Genomic DNA, 25,638 nt, shown 5'->3' with positions numbered 1-25,638 from the left:
CCATTCCCTGCCGGTCCGGGGCGCCGCGGGTGGGCGGGCGGTGAGCGGCGGCGGTTCCGCGTGGAAAGTGCGGCCGCGGACACCCCGGCACCTCCCTGCCCCCTCCCTCCCTCCGTCCCTCCGCCCGCCAGCAGCGGATGAAAACAAACAGCGATGGCGGCGGGGTGCAGGCCGTGGCACTGAGGGCACCGGCGGCCTGACCGACCCCTACGGGAGCTGGCCGGCTGCGAGATCCCCGGGCGCCGGCACCGAGGAGGAGGAGGAGACGGAGACGGAGACGGCGGAGGGGCCGCCGGGACTTAGAGGGGCCGGGCGCGGGGACCGGGACCGGGACACCCCCCTCCATCCCTCCCTCCATCCATCCCCCGTGCACCGCCGGGTCGCTGAGGAGACGCCGGGGCACGGCGGGGGAGCCGGGCGGCCGGGCCCCACTCGGGCAGCCGGGCCTCCGCTAGGGATGAGCCGCCAGCACCGCCGCCCCCGCGCAGGTACCGGGGCCTTCGCGGGAAGGGGTCGGGACGTGGGGCTCTGGAGCCTTTGGCTGCGCATTCGTGTCTCCATTTTAGTTTCGCTTCGCTGCTCGCTTAGGCCGGGGTTTGCTGGAGCCGTGTTGCAGCGGCAGCAAAGGCGGGCCCGGTGCCCCACGGCCACTTGGGCTTTGTTTCCGAACGGCTGGTGGCTGTCGGTGGAAACCGGGAAGGATGTGGCCCCTTGAAGTCTCTCCAGGTGGTGTCCTTTAAAACCAAAATGCTTGTTAGAAATAGCAGAACTTCAGGCCCCTCAGTCCATTGTATAGTTTTCCTCTAAGGTGCGAGTTTTCTGTGTTTTAGGAAAGATCATGGGTTTACAAATCGTTCCTTCCTGTGTGGCTCTTCGGGCACCACCAGAGTCGTTCCCATCATAGAACCGTTAAGGTTGGAAAAGACCTCTAGGATCTTCAAATCAGTCTGCCAACCCAACTCCCCCATGCCTCCTAAACCACATCCCCAAGTGCTATTTCTAAATGTTTTTGTGAACACAATTGAACATTGATTCAGTGGGAGCAGAGACACCTTTCATGTCAGTGAACAGGTAGAAAAGGGACGCTTTGGACTAAGCCTACAAACTGCCTCCTTACAAATCTAAAAAGTGGTGTGACTAGGCGCATTGCTACACAGTAAATATGGTAAATTACTGCCTTAGCTGAAAATTAGTTGGCTATGCAGATGAAGTTTAGAGCTTCTCCACACTATTGCAGGAGTGGCCTGACCTGGTGGAACCCTCCTTCTTGTGGCAAGAAATAAGGTCATTGAGATGAGCCAGGCTGTATTTAGATGTCCGGAAGGATCATACAGGATCACCTTATTTCGCTGAAATGGCATTGGATAATCTCAACTTTTCTGAAAGTTATTCACACCGAAGTTGAGACCTGGTGATTCTGTTGGTGGTTGTAGTACAGGGTAGGTAGAAGCAGGTTCTGGTTTAGTCTGTATACTTTGGCCTGACAAACAAATTGAGAGGATGGACCTTTGAACTGACACCATTTTTAGACCTTAGGGAAGTACAGAATGTAACTGCTGGTCAACAGCAATTACTTAATTTTGTTCTTAAGCCAGTGGAGCTGGCAGTGCTGGCTTTAGTAAGATATTTCCTGAGCTGAAAGTCATTTTTTGGTTATAAAGTAAATCTATTTCCTGATCAGCAGGAAAAATTGCCTCTTTATCAGTCAAAACTTAAAGGCCCTGTGGTTCTCCATACGGTTGATTTAATCAGAAGATCTACATTATGTGAAACAGTTTTTCTGCTAGAATCTACTCTTGTCTTCTCTTAAAAAAATCTATAAACTTTAAAGAATGAGAGTGGCACACCTTAAAATTTAGAACTGTTCCTGCCCCCTCCCACTCCCCACGTTTCTGACTAACCTACTAAGAATGTGAAATGGAGATTAATTTTAGTAATTTTAGGATACTGGAGTTTGACTTGAAGGCCTAGCCTTGAAACAGAGCGCTGTCTTTATGGAGATCTTTTTATAGTTGCTTATTAACATGCTCAAAATACCTGCTTGCAGTGAAGCTTTGTGGTCATTGAAGGGTATGTTCTAGGAAAGCTTTCTCGGCAGTCAAGCCTATTTATCAAAGGCACTCTATTAAAAGCTTCAAAAACTTCCATTTGCTTCTTGTTTACCTGCATGATTCAATGAGGTTTTTTTCTGGAGCTTCACACAGGACATCCTTAGAGATTGGATTTGGCTCCTGTATTAAAAAAGAAGTTCTGAAAGAGCGGTAGGGACAAGGTGTGCCCAGCCTGGGGGGCACAGGCAGGTAACCAGGAACGTACAGCTGGGGTAAGAGCTGTCCAAAGCCACCTGCTTACAGTGACAGCCCTTCTTGTTTCTTCCCTTTGGTCTTTTCAGTTTCACTCTGGGGTAGGAAGCATGAGTAATTATTTTGCATTGGTAAATATCTGTTTGAAAGGAAAGCACAGTGACTTCAAGTTGTAGCAGCCGTGGCTCAGAGTGAGATCTCGGAGGAGGGAGATGGTGGAAGCAGCCTTTCCCCAGCAGCGATAATAACGCCTGGTACGTGTCAGGTGCTTCTCCTTTCCATTTATGTACATGAGTGCCAAACAGATGTGCACGCTAAATCCCCGCCATATGAAACAGATACTGTAATGCAGGTATGCACGGGTTTCGTGCTGCTGTGTCCCTGTTGTGCACCCAGGTTACAGGTACTAGCAGGCAGTGGGGCTGCAGCTGTTGGGTGGCACACTGGTAGCTGCACTTTCTCTGGGCTGTACCAAGGCATGAAGGGGAGGGCTCTTGCAGTTCGTTGCATCATGCAAATAGGGTGCCATCAGCTTATGCTGATGTGTCCTTCTCCTTGGAGAAAGAGAGTATAAATACCGATAGGGTGTATAAGGTGCAACACTTAGATGTTAAACTGTTAGATAAGCCTAGCATTCTTCTCTGCCTCATAATCTTGTGAGAAAGATTAAGGCTTTAGTCAAAAGACCCCCATGTGGCAGTTCTCCTTTGAACATCTGTCTCTGATGTTTCTGTTCAGAGGAAGGGGGAGACAAAGGCATGTAAGTAAAGGCAACAGTATGGAAATGGATGTTGCAGGAAGAGGGAGACAAAGCAAAAAGCCACACGGCCAAGATGCTTGTTTTCATTTGCAAACAGCCTATGTGTAAGACTAAAGCAGGAAGGTATCAGTTTACTTAAGGAATTAATTGGTTGAGGGGGAATCAGTCATCTGTGGGTTTCTGACCTAGACCAAAGGTTACTTCCTTCTAGCTGTTGTTCAGTGTAAAATTAGATGGTGTCTTCCTAGAGCTAAACATATGCCCAGATTCTGGCACTTAACAAGAAGCCATGCTGGTGTTGCAACATGCAGGACCTGGGAAGTTGAATGAGTTTGGTGGAACTAAGTTGAAAGAATTTCCTTCCTGTTCAGGTCAGCTGGTGGCAGCTAACCTGAAGGTAGTGAGGCATTTTTGTAAATAAAATTGTTCATTGTAATTGTAGGCCTGTCCTGAGTCTTACCAAGAATGATTCTAAAGGTGAACTCTGTCCTAAGACTTAGCAGATCTCAGATGATCACCAGGGGCCCTCCTGCAAAAATGAGGGGATGGTGGTCATCACATGACAGCCCTGAGACATGTCAGGAGCTGAGTTCCAAGGTCCCAGTTTCCCCCTGAAATTACAGATCCCTAACAGGAAACCTTGGCTGATACTTGATGCTCTGCTTTAGGCTCCGGTGAGTCAACTGTTGCTGGCATTTGGATCTTGAGAAGTAGGAGTATGAATCTCCATGTTTCATGAATGTTACAGATAGTTTGAGATCTCGCAGGAAGAATACCAATTCTTCTGCAGGAGGGCAGAACTGTGAAGCTCTCATTCTTTGGACCCTGAATCTAAGATATAGCTGTGGTGACTGTTTCTCTCCCCTCTAGAGATGTTTGAGTATATAGTCATTAGAACTGATTTCTGTACTGCAGAGAACCATGTTGATGATCTGCTTTTTTTCCTTTCCTGACAGACCAGTGAGCCTGACACCTATTAGTTCTGAAGAGTGTTGCAATAGTCAATACCAGAATTCTTTTCCAGCTCCATAAGCCAAACACAGGTGCTTTATTTGACAGCTCTCCTACAACATCAGGATATATACTTCCTTGCACCTTTCTCCAGGGGTCACAGAGAAATGCCCTCTCACTTCTTTTCCCATTAAAAGCTAACTTGATTTTTCTTGGTATTTAAATGTCAGCATTCTCTTTGCTGAGAAAAAGATGAAATTTTTTTAATGCAGTATTTTATTGGCCATATCAGCCAGGTTTTGCTGTAGATCTCAAGTCCCCTTGACCCTTATGGTGCTTTACTTAGTTAAGTCAAAAGGATAATAACGGGTCATTCTCACCTATTGTTTTTTTAGTGGGAGGTGTCTATACTAAAAGCTTATGTTGTTTAAGTTAGAGCCCGACAACAATTAAACATCTAGCACATTAAGTGCTGACTTCCTTTTGCGTCCCCCCCACAGTAGAAAAGATCTGTAAACTCCCATCTAGCGGAGGGAAAGACAGGGGAAAAAAGTATAATACTTTTGATGAGGAGGTTAAAGCATCCAAAGGATAATTTGATAATGCATCTAATGTTGAATTGCTTGTGTTGTTAGTTCTCAAATGAAATTAAAATTTGTAATGAGAACAGTACAATGCTATGTAGTATGAATGTAGCCTAGGAACTTTGAACCGTATTAGATGTCCAGCTTTTCTTTTATAGAGTTATTCAGAAAGCAGTGCTCTTCTCCATAAAATGCTCTATAAATTGCAGTACTTTTATTTAGCAGCCTGTCTCGGATGGTGCTCCTAAAGCATTACTTAAAATAGGTATTTACTGCTATTAAGTGAGATAATTTAAATAGAAGTTCTGGATGTGCGTAGTCATTAAAGATTATAAAATATTTTCTGTGTGAACAGGGCTATTAGCCCCTTTGTCCAGCTAAGCTTAATTTGGATGAATAGCATATTCTGCTGCAAGTTCAGTCTTTGCTTAAATATTGAACACAGAGTAACCTTGTGCATAGCAGCTGCTCGTGCTCGCTGACCTTAGACTACCAACGTTTCTGTGATAAGCAGCACATTCCCATAAATACATGATGTTTGACAAGCTGCTTCAGGCTGATTAGCTGTCGCAAAACAAAACAGCAACAAGAATTAAGAGTGAATTAATACTTTGAAGGCTTACGAGCAAAAAATACAATTAATGCTGCTAATTAAGGCATTTCTCCCCATGGTCTCTATATGATTATTAACTTACACATGAAGAAACTGAGAGACAGAAAAATTGTGATTTAGCCCAGTCCAAGTGACATGATGGTGGCAGAAATCTCATTAGTGCCTTGGCCTGCCTCACTTCAGGCGCTGTGCAAGTTCATTATATTGCTAGAATCAATCGCATCTTGAAAAACAAGGCAGCGTGAATGTGGAAGCTAAGTATTTGTTGTCAGAGCTTTCAACAGATGCAGAGAATTTGGGCCTATCTCTTGGCAAAAATGTGTCTTTTCAGTTGGTTGTAGGTAAATTTGTAGCTGTACAATTTTACTGCAAGCAGTATTTGTGGGAAGTAAAGAAGCAGTGTAGCCCGTTCCAGCAATGGTTTATTATAGAGATTTCAGTATTTGCTGAAATACCGTTGGAATACTGTTCTTAGAATTTCAGACTCAAGTCAATGATTTGGATAGGTTTTGACCAGTGCCGGTAACTGAATTTATTTCTGAATTTATTTCTGAAGCAGAGACCGCTGTGTCTGGATATCTCGGTGTAGAATCTAACCAGTGTGGTGTTGGGGTGTTTTGGGTTTTTTGGTTTAGTTTCAGGGTTGTTGTTTTTTTTTTTTTTTAATTGAGCTAGCAAAATCAAAGAACTTGTACCCAGTTTTAATTGTGAGCTCCCTTTCTTGTTTCTTTTCTAGTGTCTTTTGTACTGACCAGGTAAACTATTCATGCACATTTATACCTTGCGCCCACTGCCCAAAGTTCTTAGCATGTTAGGAGTTTGACAGGCATGGGCCTTTGGTGCTTATCATTTCTTTTGAGGTAGCCTCTAATGGCAAAATATTTTGAAATCTTGAAATCCAAACAGAAGGCTGAAGGAGGAGGACTTCATTCCCATGCCTGTGCTATATTTCAGATTGCCATATGCAATGGATACTGATCTCGGTTCCCAGGACAGGAAGGACCTGGACAAGTTCATCAAGTTCTTTGCTTTAAAGGTAACTTTTTCTTCTGTGGTCAAACGCCTCTTCTTTCTTGTTCAGTAAAAGCCATACTTGCTGTGGCTAGAGTAACAAGGTTGCGGTTTGGGTTTTTTTTTTGTTTGTTTTTGCTAAAGACCAAAGCAAGAAAAGCTGATATCAAATTTAGGAGATTACTGAGAATAACTAGAAAAACGTCTTTTCCCCTTTTTTCCTACCTTCAATTCCTCTTTCTTCCCCAGAAGTGTCCTCCTGTAGAATCAGTGACAGGCACTTCACTCCTCTGTCAGCTTTGGGCTCCTATCCCACACATCTAACCATCTAACTGTTAGGTAGTATTTTATGTTGGACTCCGCTCTTTCTTTTCAGCCAATCTAAATCTTTATATTGAATCAAAAGCAATAATACCAGGATGTTCTTTTCAATTATGTTGATACGTAATTATAAAATTTGGCTTTGCTTGGTACATAGATGTAAGTAGATACTCTGACAATGGCTATGCTGTAAATGTACAGATTGTCTTGACTTCCATTTATGTGACCAGGTTCAGGATATAGCTGTAAATTTTATTTCAGTATTACTGAAAACTGTGCAATTCCTGATCGCAAAATTGATGTAGTCGCCTCATGTTGTTACAGAGATAAGTCAGCTTAAAATGAATTTAAATTGATTAGACCTGAAGATTAGCATAGCAAACCCTACTCCTCTACATCCTGGTCAGCCCCTTTTTTTTTTAAACTTGGAATTTGTCTAGCTCAGGTTCTGAAATGAGGGCTCTGCCAAGCTCAAAACATGAGTGTGTATCTTTCCCTTTCAATTCCAGACAGTACAAGTAATTGTCCAGGCCCGACTTGGAGAGAAAATCTGTACCCGATCGTCATCCTCCCCAACAGGCTCTGACTGGGTAAAGTCATCTTTTTTTTAAAGCAATGCTGTAACTGTTGGGGTTTTTGCTTGTGTGCGCGCGCGCACGTGTGTTGAGAACACAGTGTAGTTGTTATAGTTTTGTGTAGACTATAATAACTATTCATAGAATAACTACTATATTCAATTATCTTCATTGGTGATATGGCTTTTTGTTGTTCACATGCAACAAGCCACTTTGGGCTCTTAAGGGCTGACTGATTAGAGGAGAGAAAAATGACACCTCTCAGCAGCTCCTGCCAGCTAAGGCATGTTTCCAAGATTTGCTGGGGGTAGGGCAACGAGTTCTTTTCTGCCAGAAGTTTGCAACTCTGCAATTGAGGACTTCGTAGTAGTGGGCTTTATTAAAATTGAAGAGACTTTAGATACTCTGTGGGTGAAGATGGGACTGAAGCGAGGGAAAAGGAACATGATTTTTATGGCAGGATCAAGAAAAACATTTGAATTAGCAGCCAGGGAAACATTTGCAAATATGCAAAGCCTGAGCCCATCTGGGAATTTTCTGTTTCATAAATATTTCAGATGATACTGACCTAGTATGTTATATAGGGGTCTATGAGTGTGTCTGTAGTGTACCATTAGGCAGTTTTTCAAATAAATAAAAAAAATTGATTAATCTCTTTCATTCTGCAGTTCAATTTGGCAATCAAAGATATACCAGAGGTTACTCATGAAGCAAAGAAAGCCCTGGCAGGACAACTACCTGCTGTTGGACGGTCCATGTGTGTGGAGATTTCTCTCAAAACCTCAGAGGTGAGAACTGAGTCAGAAGAGATGTCATTTTTGTTTTTACTTGGATCTTAAGTCACCTACCAGAGCTCCTGTCCTTTAGTCCAAGCAATGTAAAACTTTCTTCATTTACTAAGTTAGGTGGTATACTAATGAAAAGAAATGGATTGTTTAACAGAAGCAATTCACTGCAAATATCTGAGGCCAAACACTCAAATGATAGAGCAGATAAATTTAGTTTCTTAGACCATGAAGAGCTTAGCCGTTCTGAGGAAGGTATTCCCTCAGGTGATCAAGTTGTACAGCAAGACTTCCAGCGCACCTTTTTCTGTTGTTGCATTACAAGAAAGTGGGAGCCAGGAGAAACATCTTCATTGAGAGGTGTGAAAAGACTTGTGTTCTGAAATGAGCCTGTGTTTGCCATCCTTTCTCTGATCCAGGGGGACTCCATGGAGCTGGAAATCTGGTGTCTAGAAATGAATGAAAAGTAAGTGCATTCTTCACACTTTTGTGTGTGTATGTTTGTTTTAGCTGATGAAATGGGGAGGCATGCCCGATGCATGGTGATGAATGAGCACATGTTGGCTGTGCGGCCTGGAACGCAGGGAAGTCCCCTCTTTGTCTAGTGCAGCAGTCCAACTGTTCGGTATTGGTGCCAAGAAAATAAACTAGTAATTTCATTCCTTCTTCGTTCTTCCACTACAACTGGTATGCTTCCTCAGATACAAGAATTCATACACTCAGTAACGACAGATGTTTTTAATACTGAAAAGATGCTTCTGTCTAGTAGACGGCTGCATGGTGTTTTTCAGCAATTGCTTCTACAACAGGTGACTAGATTGAATTAGGACTCCTAGCTGGTTGGTCAGTAATGGGTAGTGACACATGGGCTTTATTTTATAATTTTGACGATAAAACTGACCTTAAATAATTGTCCCAGACTCACTTTGATTTTGAAAAAGTTAAAAGACAAACAACCAAACCCAAACAACTTAGTTGGGAACAAAAGACTATTTTTTTCCCTTTCTGTTCTATAGGTGTGACAAAGAAATCAAAGTTTCATACACCGTATACAACAGGCTGTCTCTACTGCTGAAGTCTTTGCTTGCTATAACCAGGGTAACTCCAGCCTACAGACTCTCACGGAAGCAAGGCCATGAATATGTAATATTGTACAGGTAAAGCAGGATATGAAATTCCCAATTTGAAATGCAAATGGCAGAGACTCTAGACTTGCACAGTGTAACTGCAAATGTGGTAAAAAGGGATGAGCGATAATAAATACAAAATATTTGGATTTAACTACTACTGATCAGTGTCAGAAGAGAACGTTGGGCTATATATTACCTTATAGCCTCCATCTGAGCCATTGAAAGAAAAACTAAGCACAGGCTGTGTATTGCTGTTTGCCTACCATGTTGAGAAGAGTACAAAAATTCTACATGCAAGCACTGGTTAAATTGCTTATTATCCTCCAATTTTTCACTGTCTAGCCCGTATTTGATAAATGCCTGTCTACGTTGCACATAACTTCAATGCATACTTTAGCAGTATAGATTCAGACTCTCTCCTGCTATTCCATGTTAAAGATGCATCCTCAGCTCCACTTGCTGTAGTTCTTGCAGTTTATTTACCCAAATATTGACTTCAAATCTGTTTAGCCTGTGAGATCTGACTGGCTTGTGGTTCATGGTTATCACCTTCCAGTCTTTGGTTTTGGCTTTGAGAAAAGCCTGACATGTTTGCATAGCTAATTTATATGATTCTAAACCTCAGGTTTGTTATTGTTTGCACAGCTGAGAACTCAAAAAGAAAACCCAGCCATTTCTTCATTTTTGCCTCCATTGCTGGTTTGGCATATAGTTAAGAGCAGGTCTCTTTACAGCACAGGTAATCTTTTCCATTGTGTGATGAGTACCAGCTTTTAGACTCAGACCTGTCTGTGAAGTCTATATCACTTGACATTTTTGCTCTGAACTGTAGACTTGCCACAGAGGCTTTAAAAACTTGACATTTCTGATTAGACCACCATTTTCTCTTTGTTTTTCTTTTTATGTGACATGTCTTCCTCTGAAGTAGCTGGAAGGTTTTTTGAGATGGACATTCTAGCCACTTCTTTCGTTTTGTTTTTGTGTGGTTTTTTTTTCTAAAGAGGAAAAGGAATTCCAGCCTTTCAACTCATAAAATTAAGTAAGTAATAAGGATACATATTGCATTATGTCCCCAGTGGACCTAATACCTTTTCTTTTTCCTTTTCCTGCAGGATATATTTTGGTGAAGTGCAACTGAGTGGCTTGGGAGAAGGTATGATTAGGCAACAGACACAAACTAGAGCAGAACTGTTGTCTCTATTGGTTAGCCATTTATTACTCTTCCTAAATGCCATAAGGAAAATTAAGCCTGAAGTCTACATGTGCTTTTTATCTGGATCCACCAGTGAAGGGTTGTTTCATAAGGTGACAGGTATAATGGTGGTACTCTGAGAAACTCTAGGGTGATTGCCATTTTGACTCTTAAGTGATCCAGAACTGAAATGAGAGTACGGAAGTATGTTGGTAAGGGACAGGACTGGTAAAGGAGATCATGATCTACTCATGAACAAGAAGAACTTGAGAGCAATATTTTAGACCAAGATAGGAAGCAACATCAGAAGTCTTGTAGATGAAGCCTACCAGCAAGGCAACCTAGTGCTGCTGTTTTGTTGTGGGTTCTATATGTGTCTTTCGAGTTTGGATTGCAAGGGATAATGGAAACGCTATAGAAATAAGACAATATAACCTCAGAAGAGAAAAGTATGAAACATAAATAATCAGTGAGACTGATAATCATTCCTTAACCTTATAGGTTTCCAGACAGTACGTGTTGGGACAGTGGGTACTCCAGTGGGCACCATCACTTTGTCTTGTGCCTACAGAATCAACCTTGCCTTCATGTCAACCAGGTGAGAAAATGTGATCATGCCAGAAAACGTTTTACAATAATGTATTATTAAACCCCTCATATTATGAGCCTCTGAATTTTTCCCTTCTGCTTATCCTTTCCTGCTGAGATTCTCCTTCATGGAGAATACTCCCTCTCATGCTTAAGTCTTGCAGAAAGGGGAGTATTTGGGTAGCCCTGAGCCAGACTGTGGAACTCCAAATTGTTGATGCATGCTTGGAGTTGCAGGGTTGAATTTTAAGGAAAAATGCTCTGGTCCCATTAACAGATGCAAGGGTTTTCTGTGAGGGCACCATGAACTGGGGTGAGAGTAGAGAGAAGCAGCCAATAACACCATTGCTTGTTGCCTTGCAGGCAGTTTGAGAGGACCCCTCCTATCATGGGGATTATCATTGATCACTTTGTGGACCGTCCCTATCCCAGCTCTTCACCCATGCATCCCTGCAATTACAGGTGAGGAAATACTGAGTTGAAGTCATGGGCCATGGTGAAGGCATCAGTTATGCCCAAATACAGAGCCTTTTCCACTATTTGCTGACTGCATGGGAAGGGAGGCTGGAGGATTCATGTCAATCATATTGACATGGTTGAGCATATAAGGAAGGGTGACATCTTTCTTCTCACACCTAGAAGGCTGAGTGCAGCAAGCCCCAGTATTTTCCCAAATTCCTTACAGAAGCACTTGGACACAAAGGATGTTTAACCTTGTTGTCTTTGGGAATTTGAAAGTGTAATCCTCCTGTAGAACTACATGTCCAGAGGCACACATCTCTGGATATTTCCACTGGCAAAAGATCAGAGTTTTATTTCTCTTTGTAGATGAGAGGTTTGCCTTCTCTAAAATGCATGTGAGGGCACCGAGGTTGGGACCAGTGGTATTGTTTGACAATGGTTCTGTAAACACCAAAGCCAGTAGCATTAGCTGGTATAACCCTTAGTTAAAAAAACAGAGGGAAGTATTTCTATCTGGGGTAGCAGAGGAGCGCCTTGGGAAAATTAAAGTTTTGTTACCTTTTTTTTCCTCAGTTCTGTCAGTAGATGAGAGCCCTTCATAATTTTCCTTTCAACTCCACCCAAATACTCTCAACCTCCCTGCAGTGTTTGTCCCAGTGTGTTTTACTATTTCTTTTAAGGAATATTTCCAGTTAGAAAGCTTTTCTTTTCTTGCTGCTTTAGAGCTGGTGAGGACAATGGTGCAGTATGCCCCTCAGTAGAAGATTCCCAAGAAGTGTGTACCACATCTTTTTCAACCTCTCCTCCATCTCAGGTAAGAGAAACCAGGCTCTATTTACTCCTAGATAGAACAATCACTGTTAGCATAGTGTGCATACTCCTGCATCAACTACAGTGCAAACAAGCAGCCTCCTGCTGCTAATTAAAATTTAATGTGTGGATTATTTATGTTGCTACAGTCTGAGTGAAACCTAGTTAGATACTAATTTCAAAAAAATGCTAGGGGACTAGAAAGACTGGGTTACTGAGAAATATTAAAAGAACCTACTCCTGTAGCTGGACTGATATGTACTTGAAGAGGATGGCAGTGTACTTATGCATTCACATATCAATACTACCAGAAGAGGAATTCAAGAGAATGATGCCAGGCAGCATAAGTAGAGGGAACAGACTGATACTGAGAAAGAAATGCTGAAATATCAAGAAAATGCTTATGGCGCAGTCATATTTTCTGTATTGCAGAATGGAAGAGCAGGAAAAAGACAAAAGCTGTATTTGTTGCACCATCTGAAAGTAGTTGGGGCAGCAGGAATAAGTATCAGCAAACAAATTGGGTCATAGTATTGAATTGGGGACTTAATACTCTATACTTCCACCTATCCATGCAAATTCCGTTTAAGTTTCAATCTTAAAATACAAAATGGTTTCCTTCTGAATATAAAAAACCAGGAACTCCAATTCCTCCTTCTTTACTGTGCTTACATGTCTGACTCCACAATTCTCTATTTTGAAGACTTGGCCAGATTCGCAGTTGTCCTATAGCTTTAAATATTCAGGAATGTCCTGCCTTGTTGTCCAGCCAAGCAGATGGTTCTACTGATCTTTAAAGACAATCTAAAGTCTCTTTTGCTGTCGATGTGAAACACAGAATGAAGTATAACTGAAATGCTGTTCCAAACTGAAAGAATTTGCTATGGGTCTTTCCACTGCTTCAGAGGAATTCATATGACTGATTTAGCAGAATGTATTCTACTGTATGAATAAGCTAGAAATGAGCTTTTCTTAGGAAGCATTTTTGTGCTGAGTGGATTTTGGGTGACAGGGCATCAGGCAATGTGGAACTAATCAGCCAGCACTCACGGTAAGTCTGATGGAATAAAGCTTTTCTTATTCTGCAATAGACAGCTCAGGAGATGAGTTTGTGGCCGACTTGTGTCCTGCCTTTTCACAAAATGGGTTAAGTGCAAAAGGTTTCATAAGGAAACTTGCACTGCTGGCTTGCTCGTGCCAGTGTTACTTAACAGGAGTAGCGCACATAAGTACGCTGAAGTTGACGTTTCCCCAGGGGACTTGAAGCTTTCATGTCACTGAGGGGAAAAGCTTTATGAAACTGACTGAACCATGAGGATTCACATTAAGTATGAGCCTAGACTCTTCCTTCTCCTGTGGCTCATAGTTGCCTTATGCTGCGTGCTTATTTATAAAGCAACTGCCAGTCTTTGTTACCACGGTTAGAATTTTAAGGCTGTCTTGGAAGAGTGGTCTCTGTAAGTTAGAAGGAAAAAAAAGGTTAATTACTTTCTCCAGCTTTCTATATGCAACTTAATATTTGGGAAAATACTCCGAACTGTGTGGTTGTGTAAGCAAATTGTCCAAATCTCTGCCTGCCTTCCCAGTAAAAACGAGGCCTAACCTGAGTGATACAAGGGAATAGGTGTTACCTTCTCCCTGTGAGCTTACCTAGCATGTCTGTGTGTGGTGTGGAGTAGCCCAAAGTGTTACCCATGGGTAATACACAGAAAGGAAGCTTTCCTAAAACTGGGAACTGTTGGTAGGGAAATGACGGCAAGGAGGTATGGGAGTGACCCAGATTTGCATTGCCCTTTTGGCGTTAGTACCCTCTGTGAGACAGCGTTTACTTCTGGAGCGTCACTCTTGTTGACGGAATTCTCTCATCACGTCAATGTGTTTGAATTGCACTTTAGTCTGGGTCCCCTTTATTCTAAGGGTGCAGCACAGACCTGCCAAGATATGATCCCTCAGAATGCTAGAAGATTAGGAGTAGGTATGGATGGAGAGTATTGAAAGACATGTAATTTGTACATTCTGAAAAAAAAAAACACCCTATTCTTGGCTTTTTCTGGCATCTGCTCAGCCTTCTCCTTGCTGATTGGCTGGTACCAATTCTAATTAGCTGTGGATCAGAGTCTCTGGCAGTTACTTTCTGTCAGTGTTTACTGGAGTCTAAAATATTACCAGTGTTGAGATTGGAAAACAGTCAATTCTTTACAAAACAAACGTGTTTCTGGCAATACTGAGGCTTCTGCTCTATGTGTAGGTGTGGCTGCTGCAGCCAAAACCTCTTCACTAGCATTCAGTTCATCCGACTCTTTATAGTTCTTTTCTGAAGTCCTTCTCTCTCTTTTTTTTTTTTCTCTCTCTCCCCCCTCTCATTCTCTCTCTTTTCCTTGTTTCCTCTGTGTGTCTGTCTGTGCACAGTGTGTTTTTACTGTCACAAAGGCACATTTTCAGACCCCTCCACCTGTGGTGACGGACACCTTGAAGGTCCCAGTGATGGGACTGGCCTTTTCACATCAAGTGAGTTGTCAATAGAATATGCTATACATGGCCAGATATAGTTCTGGTGTGACAGAACAAAATAAGTGTCAAATTTGACAACGTGGAATGTTTGTTGTGCATGCGAAAGGCTAGTGAAACCAAAATGGGCCAGGAACGTTATTGTGACTGTCTGCCTAAAGGCCTTTGCAGATGAAGCTCTCCCAAAGACAGGACAAGCACCCCTAAACAAACAACAGCTGTTGCAAGGATAGTTAGTGAAAGACACAGGTAGTAAGGTACAGTGCTGAGTGTTTTCTTTTAACAGCCAGCGTCCCTAGAACATGCACATCATTAGTGCCCTCTCCAGCTTAACCAGCCTCGTGTGAATCCAAGTGCTGTTCATCTTTCAGACCCCTGTAAATGACGTCAGCGTTGGTGCCGCTGGAGCATCACACACAGAGCTCTGAAAGAAGCGTTCCTCTTGAGGTCAAGCAAGCTAAAACAGGGCAGTTTTATTTAATCCGACCAGCTGGATTTCTCCCTGGGTTGTGTAAGGAACTTGTCCTGGGTTTCACTGCTTCCAGCACTTCATTCCTAAAGCAGTATCACGGGTTAGCTTCCCAGTTCTCTTTGCCTAGCACGTTTATGGGACTAGCACTGTATTCTTTGGCTGAAGCTATTTAAAGAGGCCTTGAAGATCAGCTGGTTTAGTGTGCTATGAGAATGGATTCAAACAGTTGATAATGAAGTTGCTTTGGGGGAAAAAATATTAAATATTAGCACTTTAGTAAGTTGGTGATGGCATTCATGCTTTTGAATTGTATGCGAAACAAGCAGAGCTTCTCTGTGACTGGATGTCAGGCATACATTGCACAGCCTCCTCATATGTGTGTAGGAACCAAGTCTTATATTCTTGTCAAGGCCCAGACTTAGTCCCCTGCAATAAGAACTTTTTAGAGTAATAACCTTCATTATTGATTCCAATGAAAGTCTATCATCCTTCTGCCAGCCTGAAATGCTGTGCCTCTGACTTTTCCTGTTGCTTCTTCAGTGACTGATGATTATTCAGACTGTGGGGCATTCCCCTTCCCACTTCTTCTCTCCTCTCCCTTTGCCCTTCTTGTTTTTTTCTCTTCTTTCTTAGCTTTCCAGCTCTCGCCTTTCCTATCAGCCTGCTGCCCTGGGAGCTGGATCAGCTGACATGGGGTATCCTGTACTCTTTGCTGGTGGCTTGAATGCTGCACACCCTCACCAGGTACTTGTACAGGGTAGAACAAGCGTGGCTGGCATTGCAACCGTTTGTGTCACTTGTACATCTGAGAGAGGCCTTGAAACTAGTGCATGGATTCGTATCCTGTCTGTCAGGAATGAAAAGAATGTAAGGTAAATATAGAGAAAGCACAACTTGCACAGGAGCTGGGAACTGGCTCCTCAGCTTCCCTGTCTTTACTGGGGTAGGGATCACGTGGAAAAACAATGCCAAGAGAGCAGGCACCAGACCTGTTTGCCTGCACGAACGTGTCACTGATTCCAACCTTTGGCTGTCATACAAAGCTGCTGCCTCTGTAGCTGTCCAGGCACAGCAGTGTATCCTATGTCTAGGCTACACTGACAGCCGTACTGGCATATTTGCATCCAATCATCAGACAATTGAGCAAAGTTGACAGGAGTCTTTTTCTGCCTGTGATGTTGCTGCTACACCAGTTTTGCTGACACAGTGATGGTAGAACAGAACAGAATAGACTCTTTCAGTTGGAAGGGATCTGCAGTGACCATCTGCTCCAGCTGCCTGACCACTTTGGGGCTCACCAAGTTAAAGGATGTTATTAAGGTCATTTTCTTAAACACTGACAGGCTTGGGGCATTGACCAATGGGAAGCCTGTTCCAGGGTTTGACCACACTCTCGGTAAAGAAATTATTCCTAATGTCCAGTCTAAACCTCCCCTGGCACAGCTCTGAACCTTTCCCAGGTGTCCTGTCCCTGGATCCCAGGGAGAAGAGATCAATACCTCCCTCTCCACGTTGCCTCCTCAGGAAGCTCCATAGCAAGAGGATATGATTTCCCCCCTGCCTGCCTCTACTCGAAGCAGAGGACCTATGGCCAGGGAGCTCTGCAGTGTAAAACAGGCCTGAAGTGGAGTAGAAAGGGAATAAAACAAGTTTGTACTGTGGTGATCACCTTCTACTTGACACCTCTCTCGGGCTGATGCAGGCTAGAGCCTGGCTGTATCTCAAAACGCCCACAACTTAGTCCCGATATGACAGAATCTGCTCTGTACTGCACTGTGGTGGGGACCTGATTTTGAGCTTTCTAACTTGACCATTCCTCTCCATCTCAGTTGATTGGTCCAGGCAAAGAGGGGGGAGTTCCCCCGATTCACAGCCAGCCAGCACACGGCACTCAAGCCGACCAAGAGAGGATGTGCACCCCACTGGATGGAGTCCACTACTCAGCAGCTACTCCTTCTAGTAGGTAGGTTGGTTTTAGATGATTCACCACTTGTGCTAGCCCGTTATATATCCTCTTAAGATAAAACTTCTTGTTTTCAGCTTTTTATCTATTGTTTGTAGCGTAACTACTGTCTTTCCAGCCCCCAAAACAACTAGCAGCTTTGTGCCTTTCTCCAAACAACAATCTCGCTCATCTACTTACAGGTGCTAGTCGCTGTAACATCCTTGCAACTTCTGTTATGTCAACTTTAACTTTAGCATCAATTTTATGTTTTTTAATCTCTCTACTGGTTTTGCTGATTGTAAAACAACAAGATGAAGTAAGTTCACAAGAGAGTCTTAAATTCTGCAGAGACTTAATGTGAATCGTTATGAAAACCAGTTGTAGTTAACGTCAACTCTGTTCACTATTTTATTAAGAAACTTTAGGCACAAAGTTAATTAAAAGGACACAATGTCCTAAATTACCTCCCTCTCACTAACTAAATCCTTCTTTTTTTTGGTCACCGTATCTATTTCTTGTGAAGTCTGTCTTGGGGTAACATATGCCTGAGTCAAATAACTTAAGCAGAAATTTTACTATGAGGAAACAAAAAAATCATAGTTGCACTAGTATTTTCCTGGGTTTGCTATCCACGTAGTCCTCTTGCCAGAAGATCAAACCATTTTTTTGTTTGTTTGTTTTAAAGTTCTGAATACCTGTGGTAGGGGAAAAAAAAAACCCAGGTCATAAAAATAACTAATAGCCATGCAGTGAATGAATCATACTGGCAGCGGCTGTTGTGATGTATTAGACTGCTGCCTTTGTAACCTGAGTGACAGATACAATTCTGGTTCTTGCCCTCACCTCCTGACAGAGCTGTGACTACTGTATTACTGAAAAAATAATAGTAATGAACAGGAATTGCTGCGAATGTGCACATTCTGAAGTTAAAAGTCCATCTCCAAAAAGAAAGGCCTATTTTACTTGGCAGCAACTTTTCATTCAAGTAAAGAGTTTTTGTCCAGCTTTAAGGAAAAATCAGGTTCCACGAGTGTTCCATTCCCCTTCTGTGCTCATGACTGAGGAGGAAAGTGTGGTACAAGGACAGAGATTTCTATTGTCCTCCTTTCAATATTAGGAGTAAACCCAGAAAAATGAAGGAGTCTTGTAAAGCATGTGATTTGTCTGTATTGTTTGTGCCAGGAGTCACTAATTACTTTATTTTCCTCCCCCAGCGAGGACACAGAAACAGTATCAAACAGCAGTGAAGGGAAGTGTGGCTCCCCACATGACCTTTTGGAGACCATCTTTATTCGGAAGGTGGGAGCTTTTGTCAACAAACCCATTAACCAGGTAACTAGCAGTAGATATTCTCAGATGGGAGAAGCAGGGTATTGTGCCCTCTGTTCCTACACAGAGGAGCAAAAAGCATCCCAATGCCAGGGCAACCCTGGAGACAGAGAATGCATATTCCTGCCTGCTGCATTTCCCCACAAGACCTGGTCATAGGCTTGTTTTTCATAACATCCTTTTAGGAGGTGACAGCATTGAATTTGCCCCACTTTGCCAGCACCCTATTTGGGTATGGAAGACTTAATACTCCACATGGGTCTCTCAGTGATCCACCACTACCACAGGTTCATAAATTGGGGAAGCTGGTAGCAAGCCTCCCTTCCTTGAAGAGACATGCAGCAGACCAGTTCATTGCTAGTAAGCAAGTATTTAAGCTCAGCTAGGGCAGCTTAGAGATCTGCCCAGTTCCTAGGGCCCTCTTCTGGGCCTTTTGGGTGGACGAAGGAGAATTGTTTGAATTTGTACCGGTTTGTTAATCCTTGCCAATATTATACAAGATGTATATAAGCAATTCCACCTCAGGGTATCTATCTGCATTAGGTCAGCTAAGTGCAATCTCTCTATTTTATGCCTTTTAAATGAGATTGTCAGTCTCCTGTCTAACTGCTGACATGATCTTGGGCAATTTTTAGAAGGTCTGAAAAAGACTTCCAGTATCCTTTTCTGTGCTGGGTAAGCAGAGCATCTTAGTGAAATTCTGTTTGCTGAATCTCCTCAGGTGACCATGGCCAACTTAGACATTCCTTTTGCCATGTTTGCTCCCAAGAATGTTGAGCTGGAAGATAACGACCCCATGGTAAGCCTCTTCCAGAGGTATAATATGTGCCTTCTCAGCATCCCTTATACAACATCCATGCTATTCCCTACCTTGAATACACTTGTTTTTTGAACAACAACCTAGATAATTCAGATTTGTTTGGCTTCAAGAAAACTCTGTGTTGAGTCTTGGGCTCTCTAGATGTGCAAATAACAGTATGTGTTTTGCTGTAGCAATGCATTTATTGTCCAACCTTCTAACTGCCCCCACGCTGTCAAAGACAGATGTGATCATGAGATCATTACTCACCATCTTTGATTTCTTGGGCAGGTCAATCCTCCTGACTCCCCAGAAACTGAATCTCCTCTACAAGGCAGCTTACACTCGGAGGGCTCCAGTGGCAGCAGCACAGGGAACACCCACGACGACTTTGTTATGATTGACTTTGTAAGTGCCCTCATTGGTGCTTCACATACCTGCATCTTAGATGGGCTTCAGGTGCTAGTACCATGGCAAATGATGTAAGAGTGGTTTTCATTGGGGGTAGAAAAGACCCGTGATTCCAAACTAGAACTTGACAGTCCCAAAATTGCAGACACTGATACTCAGAACCAACAGCCTCAAATTACTCCTTCGGTTCCCTACCAACACCTGGGCTCGGTGTCCTGTCTTTAATGCCTAAAGGAGCCAGATTCCAAGGAAATGTTCTCTTCCAAGCACTCAGGCAAGCACAGATCTTGGCTGTTCTTCAGTTACTTACTCTGCATTATCGCAGCAGCAGTTGTAATGCCAAGATGTTTAGTGACAGCAGGTAATGACTTTACCTGAGATTATGGCAAAAGGGAAACCAATGCCTCTGAATGGTAATTAACAGCATTAACTTCCGATTCTAGAAACCAGCATTTTCAAAAGATGACATTCTTCCAATGGACCTGGGGACATTTTACAGAGAGTTTCAGAACCCCCCTCAACTCAGCAGCCTCTCCTTTGACATTGGAGCGCAGTCCATGGCAGAGGATTTGGTATGGAACCCTGAAATTTCTGTTTGTGGGGATCATATGTACTTTATAATGCTCTCCCTAGTCCCAGTTTGAAAAAAGTCACATCTTCATAGAACCATAGAGTGGTTTGGGTTGGAAGGGACCTTTAAAGGCCATCTAGTCCCCTGTGAGCAGGGACATCTTCCACTAGACCAGGTTGCTCAGAGCCCCGTCCAGCCTGACCTGGAATGTTTCCGGGGGGCGGACATCCACAACCTCTCTGGGCAACCTGTGCCAGCTCTTCACCGTCCTCATTGTAAAAAGTATCTTCCTTATGGCCAGTCTAAATCTACCCTTCTTTACTTTAAAACCATTATCCCTTGTCCTGTCACAACAGGCCCTACTAAAAAGTCTGTCCCCACCCTTCCTACAGCCCCCCTTTACGTACTGAAAGGCTGCAATAAGGTCTCCCTGCAGCCTTCCCTTCCCCAGGCTGAACGACCCCAGCTCTCCCAGCCTGCCTTTGTAGGAGAGGTGCTCCAGCCCTTGGATCATTTTTGTGGCCTCCTCTGGACCTGCTCCAACAGGTCCATGTCTTTCATGTCCCTCTCAGAAGAGAGACTCTGGCCAAAGGGGTTCCCTCACTAATATGTTCCAGACAAATGCTAATTTGTTTGTGGCACACCTGAGCCTCTAAAACTGGTGTGTTCATCTTCAAGCTGAAAGCTGCTGCCGCATGCTTGTTGAGGCTGTCATTGAAACCCCCAAAACTAATCCTACCTGAGGTGTCAAACTTAGTGGCAGTCTAGGCCTGATCTTGCAGCCTGAGCAGAGGTAAAATCCTGGCGTGGCTGGTGAAAGTCACATCTGGGCGAGCGCTGTATCGGGCTCACAGGCATTGTAACGTACTGTGGGGAAAAATGAATACCAAAGCCTGCAAGTGACTTAAAGGCAGTGACACGAGGAGGTTATTGTGCTGCAGCTGGTGGTGAGAATTGCACAAGGGCCCAGCGCACCTGCTGTTCCTGCAGAACAAACACGCCCTGGGCAGAGCATCCTTCTCAGGGTTACTTGCTGGATGCTGCCAGAGGACTCCTGGCTTTGTGCATGTGGGAGGGGGAGCCCGGAGCAGTGGAGAGGGGTTGTGTGACTCAGAATTTTTACCTGTGTGTTTAAAGCTTCCTTTTAGCCACTGTGAATGAGCCCTGATCTGCACCCTTCTTCACCCTTCCAGGACTCGTTACCAGAGAAGCTGGCAGTCCATGAGAAAAATGTCAAAGAGTTTGATGCCTTTGTAGAAACCTTGCAGTGAAGCTGTCTTCCAGTTTTGCTGCAGCGGTTCTTCCTCCTCACAGTATCCTGGAGAATGACATCGACAAATATCTCTGTTGCCCCATGCTCTGCCTTTTGTCTCACTTTGACTAGTTCCTTCCATCAAGTGAGCTTTCTTTGATTGCTCTCTTCAACAGCAGATACAGCTCACCTACTGATTTTCCTCAGCGATACCACCACATAGTTCTGGACCACTTTTCTGCTGACGGTCAGGTTTAAATTTAAGACTGCAGTAGCGACACAGGAAGTCCAAACTCCAGTGTATGAATCTAATTTTCTCCTCAGTCTCTGTTCTGTGTAGAGGGGCTTTGTGAAAAGTTGCCATATGCTTCCTCCAAGGGTCCTATGGTATAAGTTCCCTAGGTGTAGCTTCTTGCTAACAGACTTTTTCCTACAGTCTCCAATCCTATTAGGGTGTAGAAAGCTTTGGCTCGTTTCCAGGGTCTGTGAGTTCAGCAGATTCAACAGTTTTAAGTCTGGGACATCCATTCCGCAGAACAGGGCACTTCATCCTGACTTTGGTGTGCCTGGAGCCCAGGGAGAGACGTCCGTTTTGGGACCTGCCTAATACAAGTTAACTTTGTTTTCCTGCTTCTGAGGAACTGGGTCTCTGCACAGTCATTTTATGTGAGGCCTTCTGTTAATGCTGGCTGAGAGGTGGGAGTGAAATTACAGAAGTGCTTTCCACATTTCCTTCCTGAGCACACTGACACTTGGCCACGCTGAGTTTACCAGCGTTGACTGTTGGCACACCTGCATGTAGCAGCTGTGATGATGCTGAATTCATAGTCTCTGCTTCTGAAATGTAACTGTAAATACTAGGAATCCTGTGTCTTTAGGGTTATGTAACTAGGAGTCTTTTAGTCCAAGATTTCTTTCCTCTAACCCTTGCAAACCTTCCTGCTTTATGGTTAATAGATTATCTTAAGGATCAAGAAATATTTATTGCTTTTAAAGAAACCTATATTTAAAATATGTTCTGTTTTCATGTAGTAGTGCAGGTCATTCTGCCCTGGATCACTGCAGACAGCAAGTGTGCCGTGGAACCTTGGCCAGTGAGACTGGTCTCTCTGCAGGAAAATATCTGAGATATTTATTTTCTAAGACAGATTTGATTATTCTAATATAATACTCTCTTTTGGGGACTGCATGGCCATTACATCCAGTCAGGGCCCATTGATAGAATGAAACGCACACACCAGAGTAGTGGAGTGGCAGGGACTTGGTAAAAAGCTGTATTCTGATAGGCACGGATGAATCTGCAGTGTTCTTCAGTCATTCAGAAGGCAGCTTCTTTAAAGAAGCACATTTTCAGGAGCTTATGGTACTTTTTAATCAGCTGGCTTTTGATGAGCTGAAATGTTATTTTTGTAATGATCTGGCTATCAACAGCGTGACTGGCTGGCAGCGCTCTGTGGTCGACTGGGCTGTGGCGTGCCTTCTGCCTGATGTAAGGGTGGGAGGAGAGACAGTGACACTAAATAGAAATGTAGATAAGGTAGGTCTTGTGGTTCTCTCCTTCCGGGTGTAACTAGAGTGAGCAATTGCAAGACTGCCCTTACTGTCCTAAAACACTTTTTTTCCCCCCTTTCTCCAGAAGTTAGGGTGTGTTACCTCAGTACTCAGGAACCATCTTTATTTCCTGATAGTGGCTGAGTAACCAGCCTTCTTGTTAGTGCAATGTGGCAGCTTCTTCAACTTAGCTGCATTCTTAATCAAAAGCAACTGCTAGCAGCTGACGGGGGAACGCACCTCCTCTCTAGAACACTATTTCTGTGCTACTGCTAGAGTAAGGAGCCAAGTTTGGAACAGAGCTTATTGTAAGGTCAGAGCAACATGATGCTGTGAACTGCAACTTTTTTGCTGAGCGAGGTGTTCGGTGGGAGGCCATGTGAGCTCTAAAACTGTACGTAAGGGCTTCATTGAAGGAAAGCTACCCCCACCAGAACCTTCTGAGCTTACTCAACTTTTCAGCAACCTCACATAGAATTTGCTTAGTCCTTACAAATTAAGACACACGGACATTTACAAAAGCTTCCAAGATAAACAGCTCACAAGAGGGCTTAAGTTATGTGGGCTTTAACAAATGCTTGACCCCCCACAGGCAGAGCCACCTCGTTTTACAGGTGGAAAGGGTCACAGAAGGGTGCAGGAACACAGGGAAGTAACGGATGGGCTGGCTCTCACCTCTGCTTTGGAAGTTGGTGTCTGCCACCTTGTAGGAAGTAGCTTACAGGGAGGTGGTTGCTGTCGCCTTTCTCTTAACATACAGGCTGTGCCTGGGGGAGTGATACGATCATTTGTTGGTTCACGCCATATTCATAGAGAAGAATAGACTCGGCTGAACTCCAGCTAGGCAGAGCTACTGCTGGCCTCTTCTCACGCTGACAAGCTAGGGAGTTGGCAGAAAGCATGCCGTTCTTGCTAATCCTGTCCCAACGGTCCCAAGCCAACTAGCTGTGCCTGGTTGTTGATGCAGTTCCTAACATGGCTATACCTCCCACATCTCACGAGGCAGAATGTCAGTATGGCACAGGGGTTTTTTTTTTACTTCAAAAGGCTGGAAATTTGCCAACATACGCTGCTAGTGTTGAGCTGGATGGCCCACAGCAATAAAGAGCTTCTCTAGGCCTGAGTTATGTGCCTCTTTTCTGGACATTCCTCAGTTTCAACACATAATTGCTACATCTAGGCTCCAAGTTCCCAGACCACTGCGCAAATACTCTGCTTCAGGAAGGATCTAGCTGCTGCTGTGGCCTGCCACAAGTTGGGTTATGAAGGCTGTTTATTTTAGCAGTTTCCTGCTCAATTCTATATCAAGGACAGAATGTATGTAGCTGCTGGTATTTTGGGTGAAGGGGAAGGCTCCTAAAAGTTATATTGTTTTGGAAATAGTCTCCAATGTACTTCAAATATTCAAAGAATTTCCAATAAAACGTTTACCTAAGCAACACGCTCTGCTTTTCACCACGTGTAGTGACAGCTCTGGGACAATCCCAACCTCTCACACTTTCTCCTGCAGGAAAGGGGCTGGTCAGAGAGCCGCCTGTCAGCGCAGGATCGAGCAGGTTGCCGCCTCCAACAGAGGGTAAAATGCACTGGTGTGTTACGGTTGGCGTAGTCCTCAGGATCCTGGTGAGACCACCTTACTGGAAGGAGGAGAGCAAGGAGGAGACAGAACAGGTGCCTGGCCAGTCCCCAGTGCAGGCGTGGGGAACAGTCACACGGTGTCTGGCCCTGGTGACCTCCCCAGTGAGCTGGGAAACCAAATTACCTGGATGTCCTGTCCCAGCTGAAATATTAACTTGCCTCCAAAAGAAGGGGGTGGGAAAAGGGGAAAAAAAACCCCACCAGCAGAATTTGCATTGTACTTGGTTGCTGCTACGTGCTTAATGTTTTGATCTGATAGAAGAGGCTAATAAAGTGTGGAAGGAACTAGTGTGGGCATCCCAGCAGCAAATGCTGGTGAAGGAGCTTGGTGCTTGCAGCATGCAGTTCATGCCTGTCTGATAACCAAACTTCACTGCTGTGTTCTCGTATTGCTTGCGGTTAATCCCATACAACATGTGCTCTCATGTAAGGTGCTCACACCTTCCCTTTAAAGGAAAGACAAGCTAGGAAAAAATCTGTGTGTAAATGTAACAACTGCTGATTCAAGCTGCAGTGTAAAGGGAGTCTGGTTGTTCTAAAGACGGGACAGTGGATGAAATGGCACGAATGGTGAGGAAAAAAAGAGAAAAATGCATGTATTCAAAGCTTCTATGAAGGGAAATAGTCCAGCTTGGGGAACAGGATAACTGTTAAAAGCAATCCTTTCTTAATCGTATCTTCAGGAGGTAACGCAGTAAGCCGAGTAACCCATTGAAACCTTATAGATACTGATCTGTCTACATCAACTGCATGTGTATGCAGGTGTATTTACACATACCATTTCATGCACTTACCAGAGAGACTGCACAAGGTGGGGAGAGAGGGATTGATGGCAAACTCACATAAACTGTCCCGAGGGATCTGGGCCTTACTACAGGGCCTTCAGTTTCTTCCCTCTTCACCATGTCACCAGCAAGACAAAGGATTGGAAAAACTATCAGCAAATAAGTGACAAAGTAAACAGTCATAGAAGCATGATTAATCACCAAGGTCACGAACAATCAAATACCATCCAACTGCGAGCCTACTGTATGTATTTATAGAAAGAAAAATGTTCTTAGAATAATGTCCTTAAGG

General features: G+C 43.8%; 1 protein-coding gene across 16 annotated transcripts; it reads left to right on the top strand.

The window, feature by feature from the left end:
- The first annotated feature begins 347 nt into the window (after window positions 1-347).
- ATG13 (autophagy related 13) lies at window positions 348-24,850 on the top strand. 16 transcript variants are annotated; one of them, XM_075105476.1, is made up of 18 exons: window positions 348-488; window positions 6,166-6,247; window positions 7,053-7,133; window positions 7,787-7,906; window positions 8,323-8,369; window positions 8,920-9,060; window positions 10,146-10,186; window positions 10,727-10,823; window positions 11,177-11,275; window positions 11,999-12,089; window positions 14,495-14,593; window positions 15,699-15,809; window positions 16,895-17,028; window positions 18,225-18,342; window positions 19,061-19,138; window positions 19,430-19,546; window positions 19,993-20,121; window positions 24,434-24,850. In XM_075105476.1, the coding sequence occupies exons 2-18, from the start codon at window positions 6,179-6,181 to the stop codon at window positions 24,530-24,532; spliced, it is 1,671 nt and encodes a 556-aa protein (XP_074961577.1). In that variant the 5' UTR covers window positions 348-488; window positions 6,166-6,178; the 3' UTR covers window positions 24,533-24,850. The 16 variants fall into 16 exon arrangements, with proteins under 16 accessions (XP_074961577.1, XP_074961579.1, XP_074961580.1 ...); XM_075105478.1 differs by having other exon boundaries at window positions 18,225-18,309; window positions 24,434-24,670; XM_075105479.1 differs by lacking the exon at window positions 24,434-24,850 and adding an exon at window positions 21,314-24,364 and having other exon boundaries at window positions 18,225-18,309.
- The last annotated feature ends 788 nt before the right edge of the window (window positions 24,851-25,638 follow it).

Source organism: Phalacrocorax aristotelis, chromosome 10 (genome assembly GCF_949628215.1).
Source record: "Phalacrocorax aristotelis chromosome 10, bGulAri2.1, whole genome shotgun sequence".
NCBI classification, from domain to species: Eukaryota; Metazoa; Chordata; class Aves; order Suliformes; family Phalacrocoracidae; genus Phalacrocorax; species Phalacrocorax aristotelis.
This window is presented reverse-complemented; position numbering and strand designations above follow the sequence as displayed.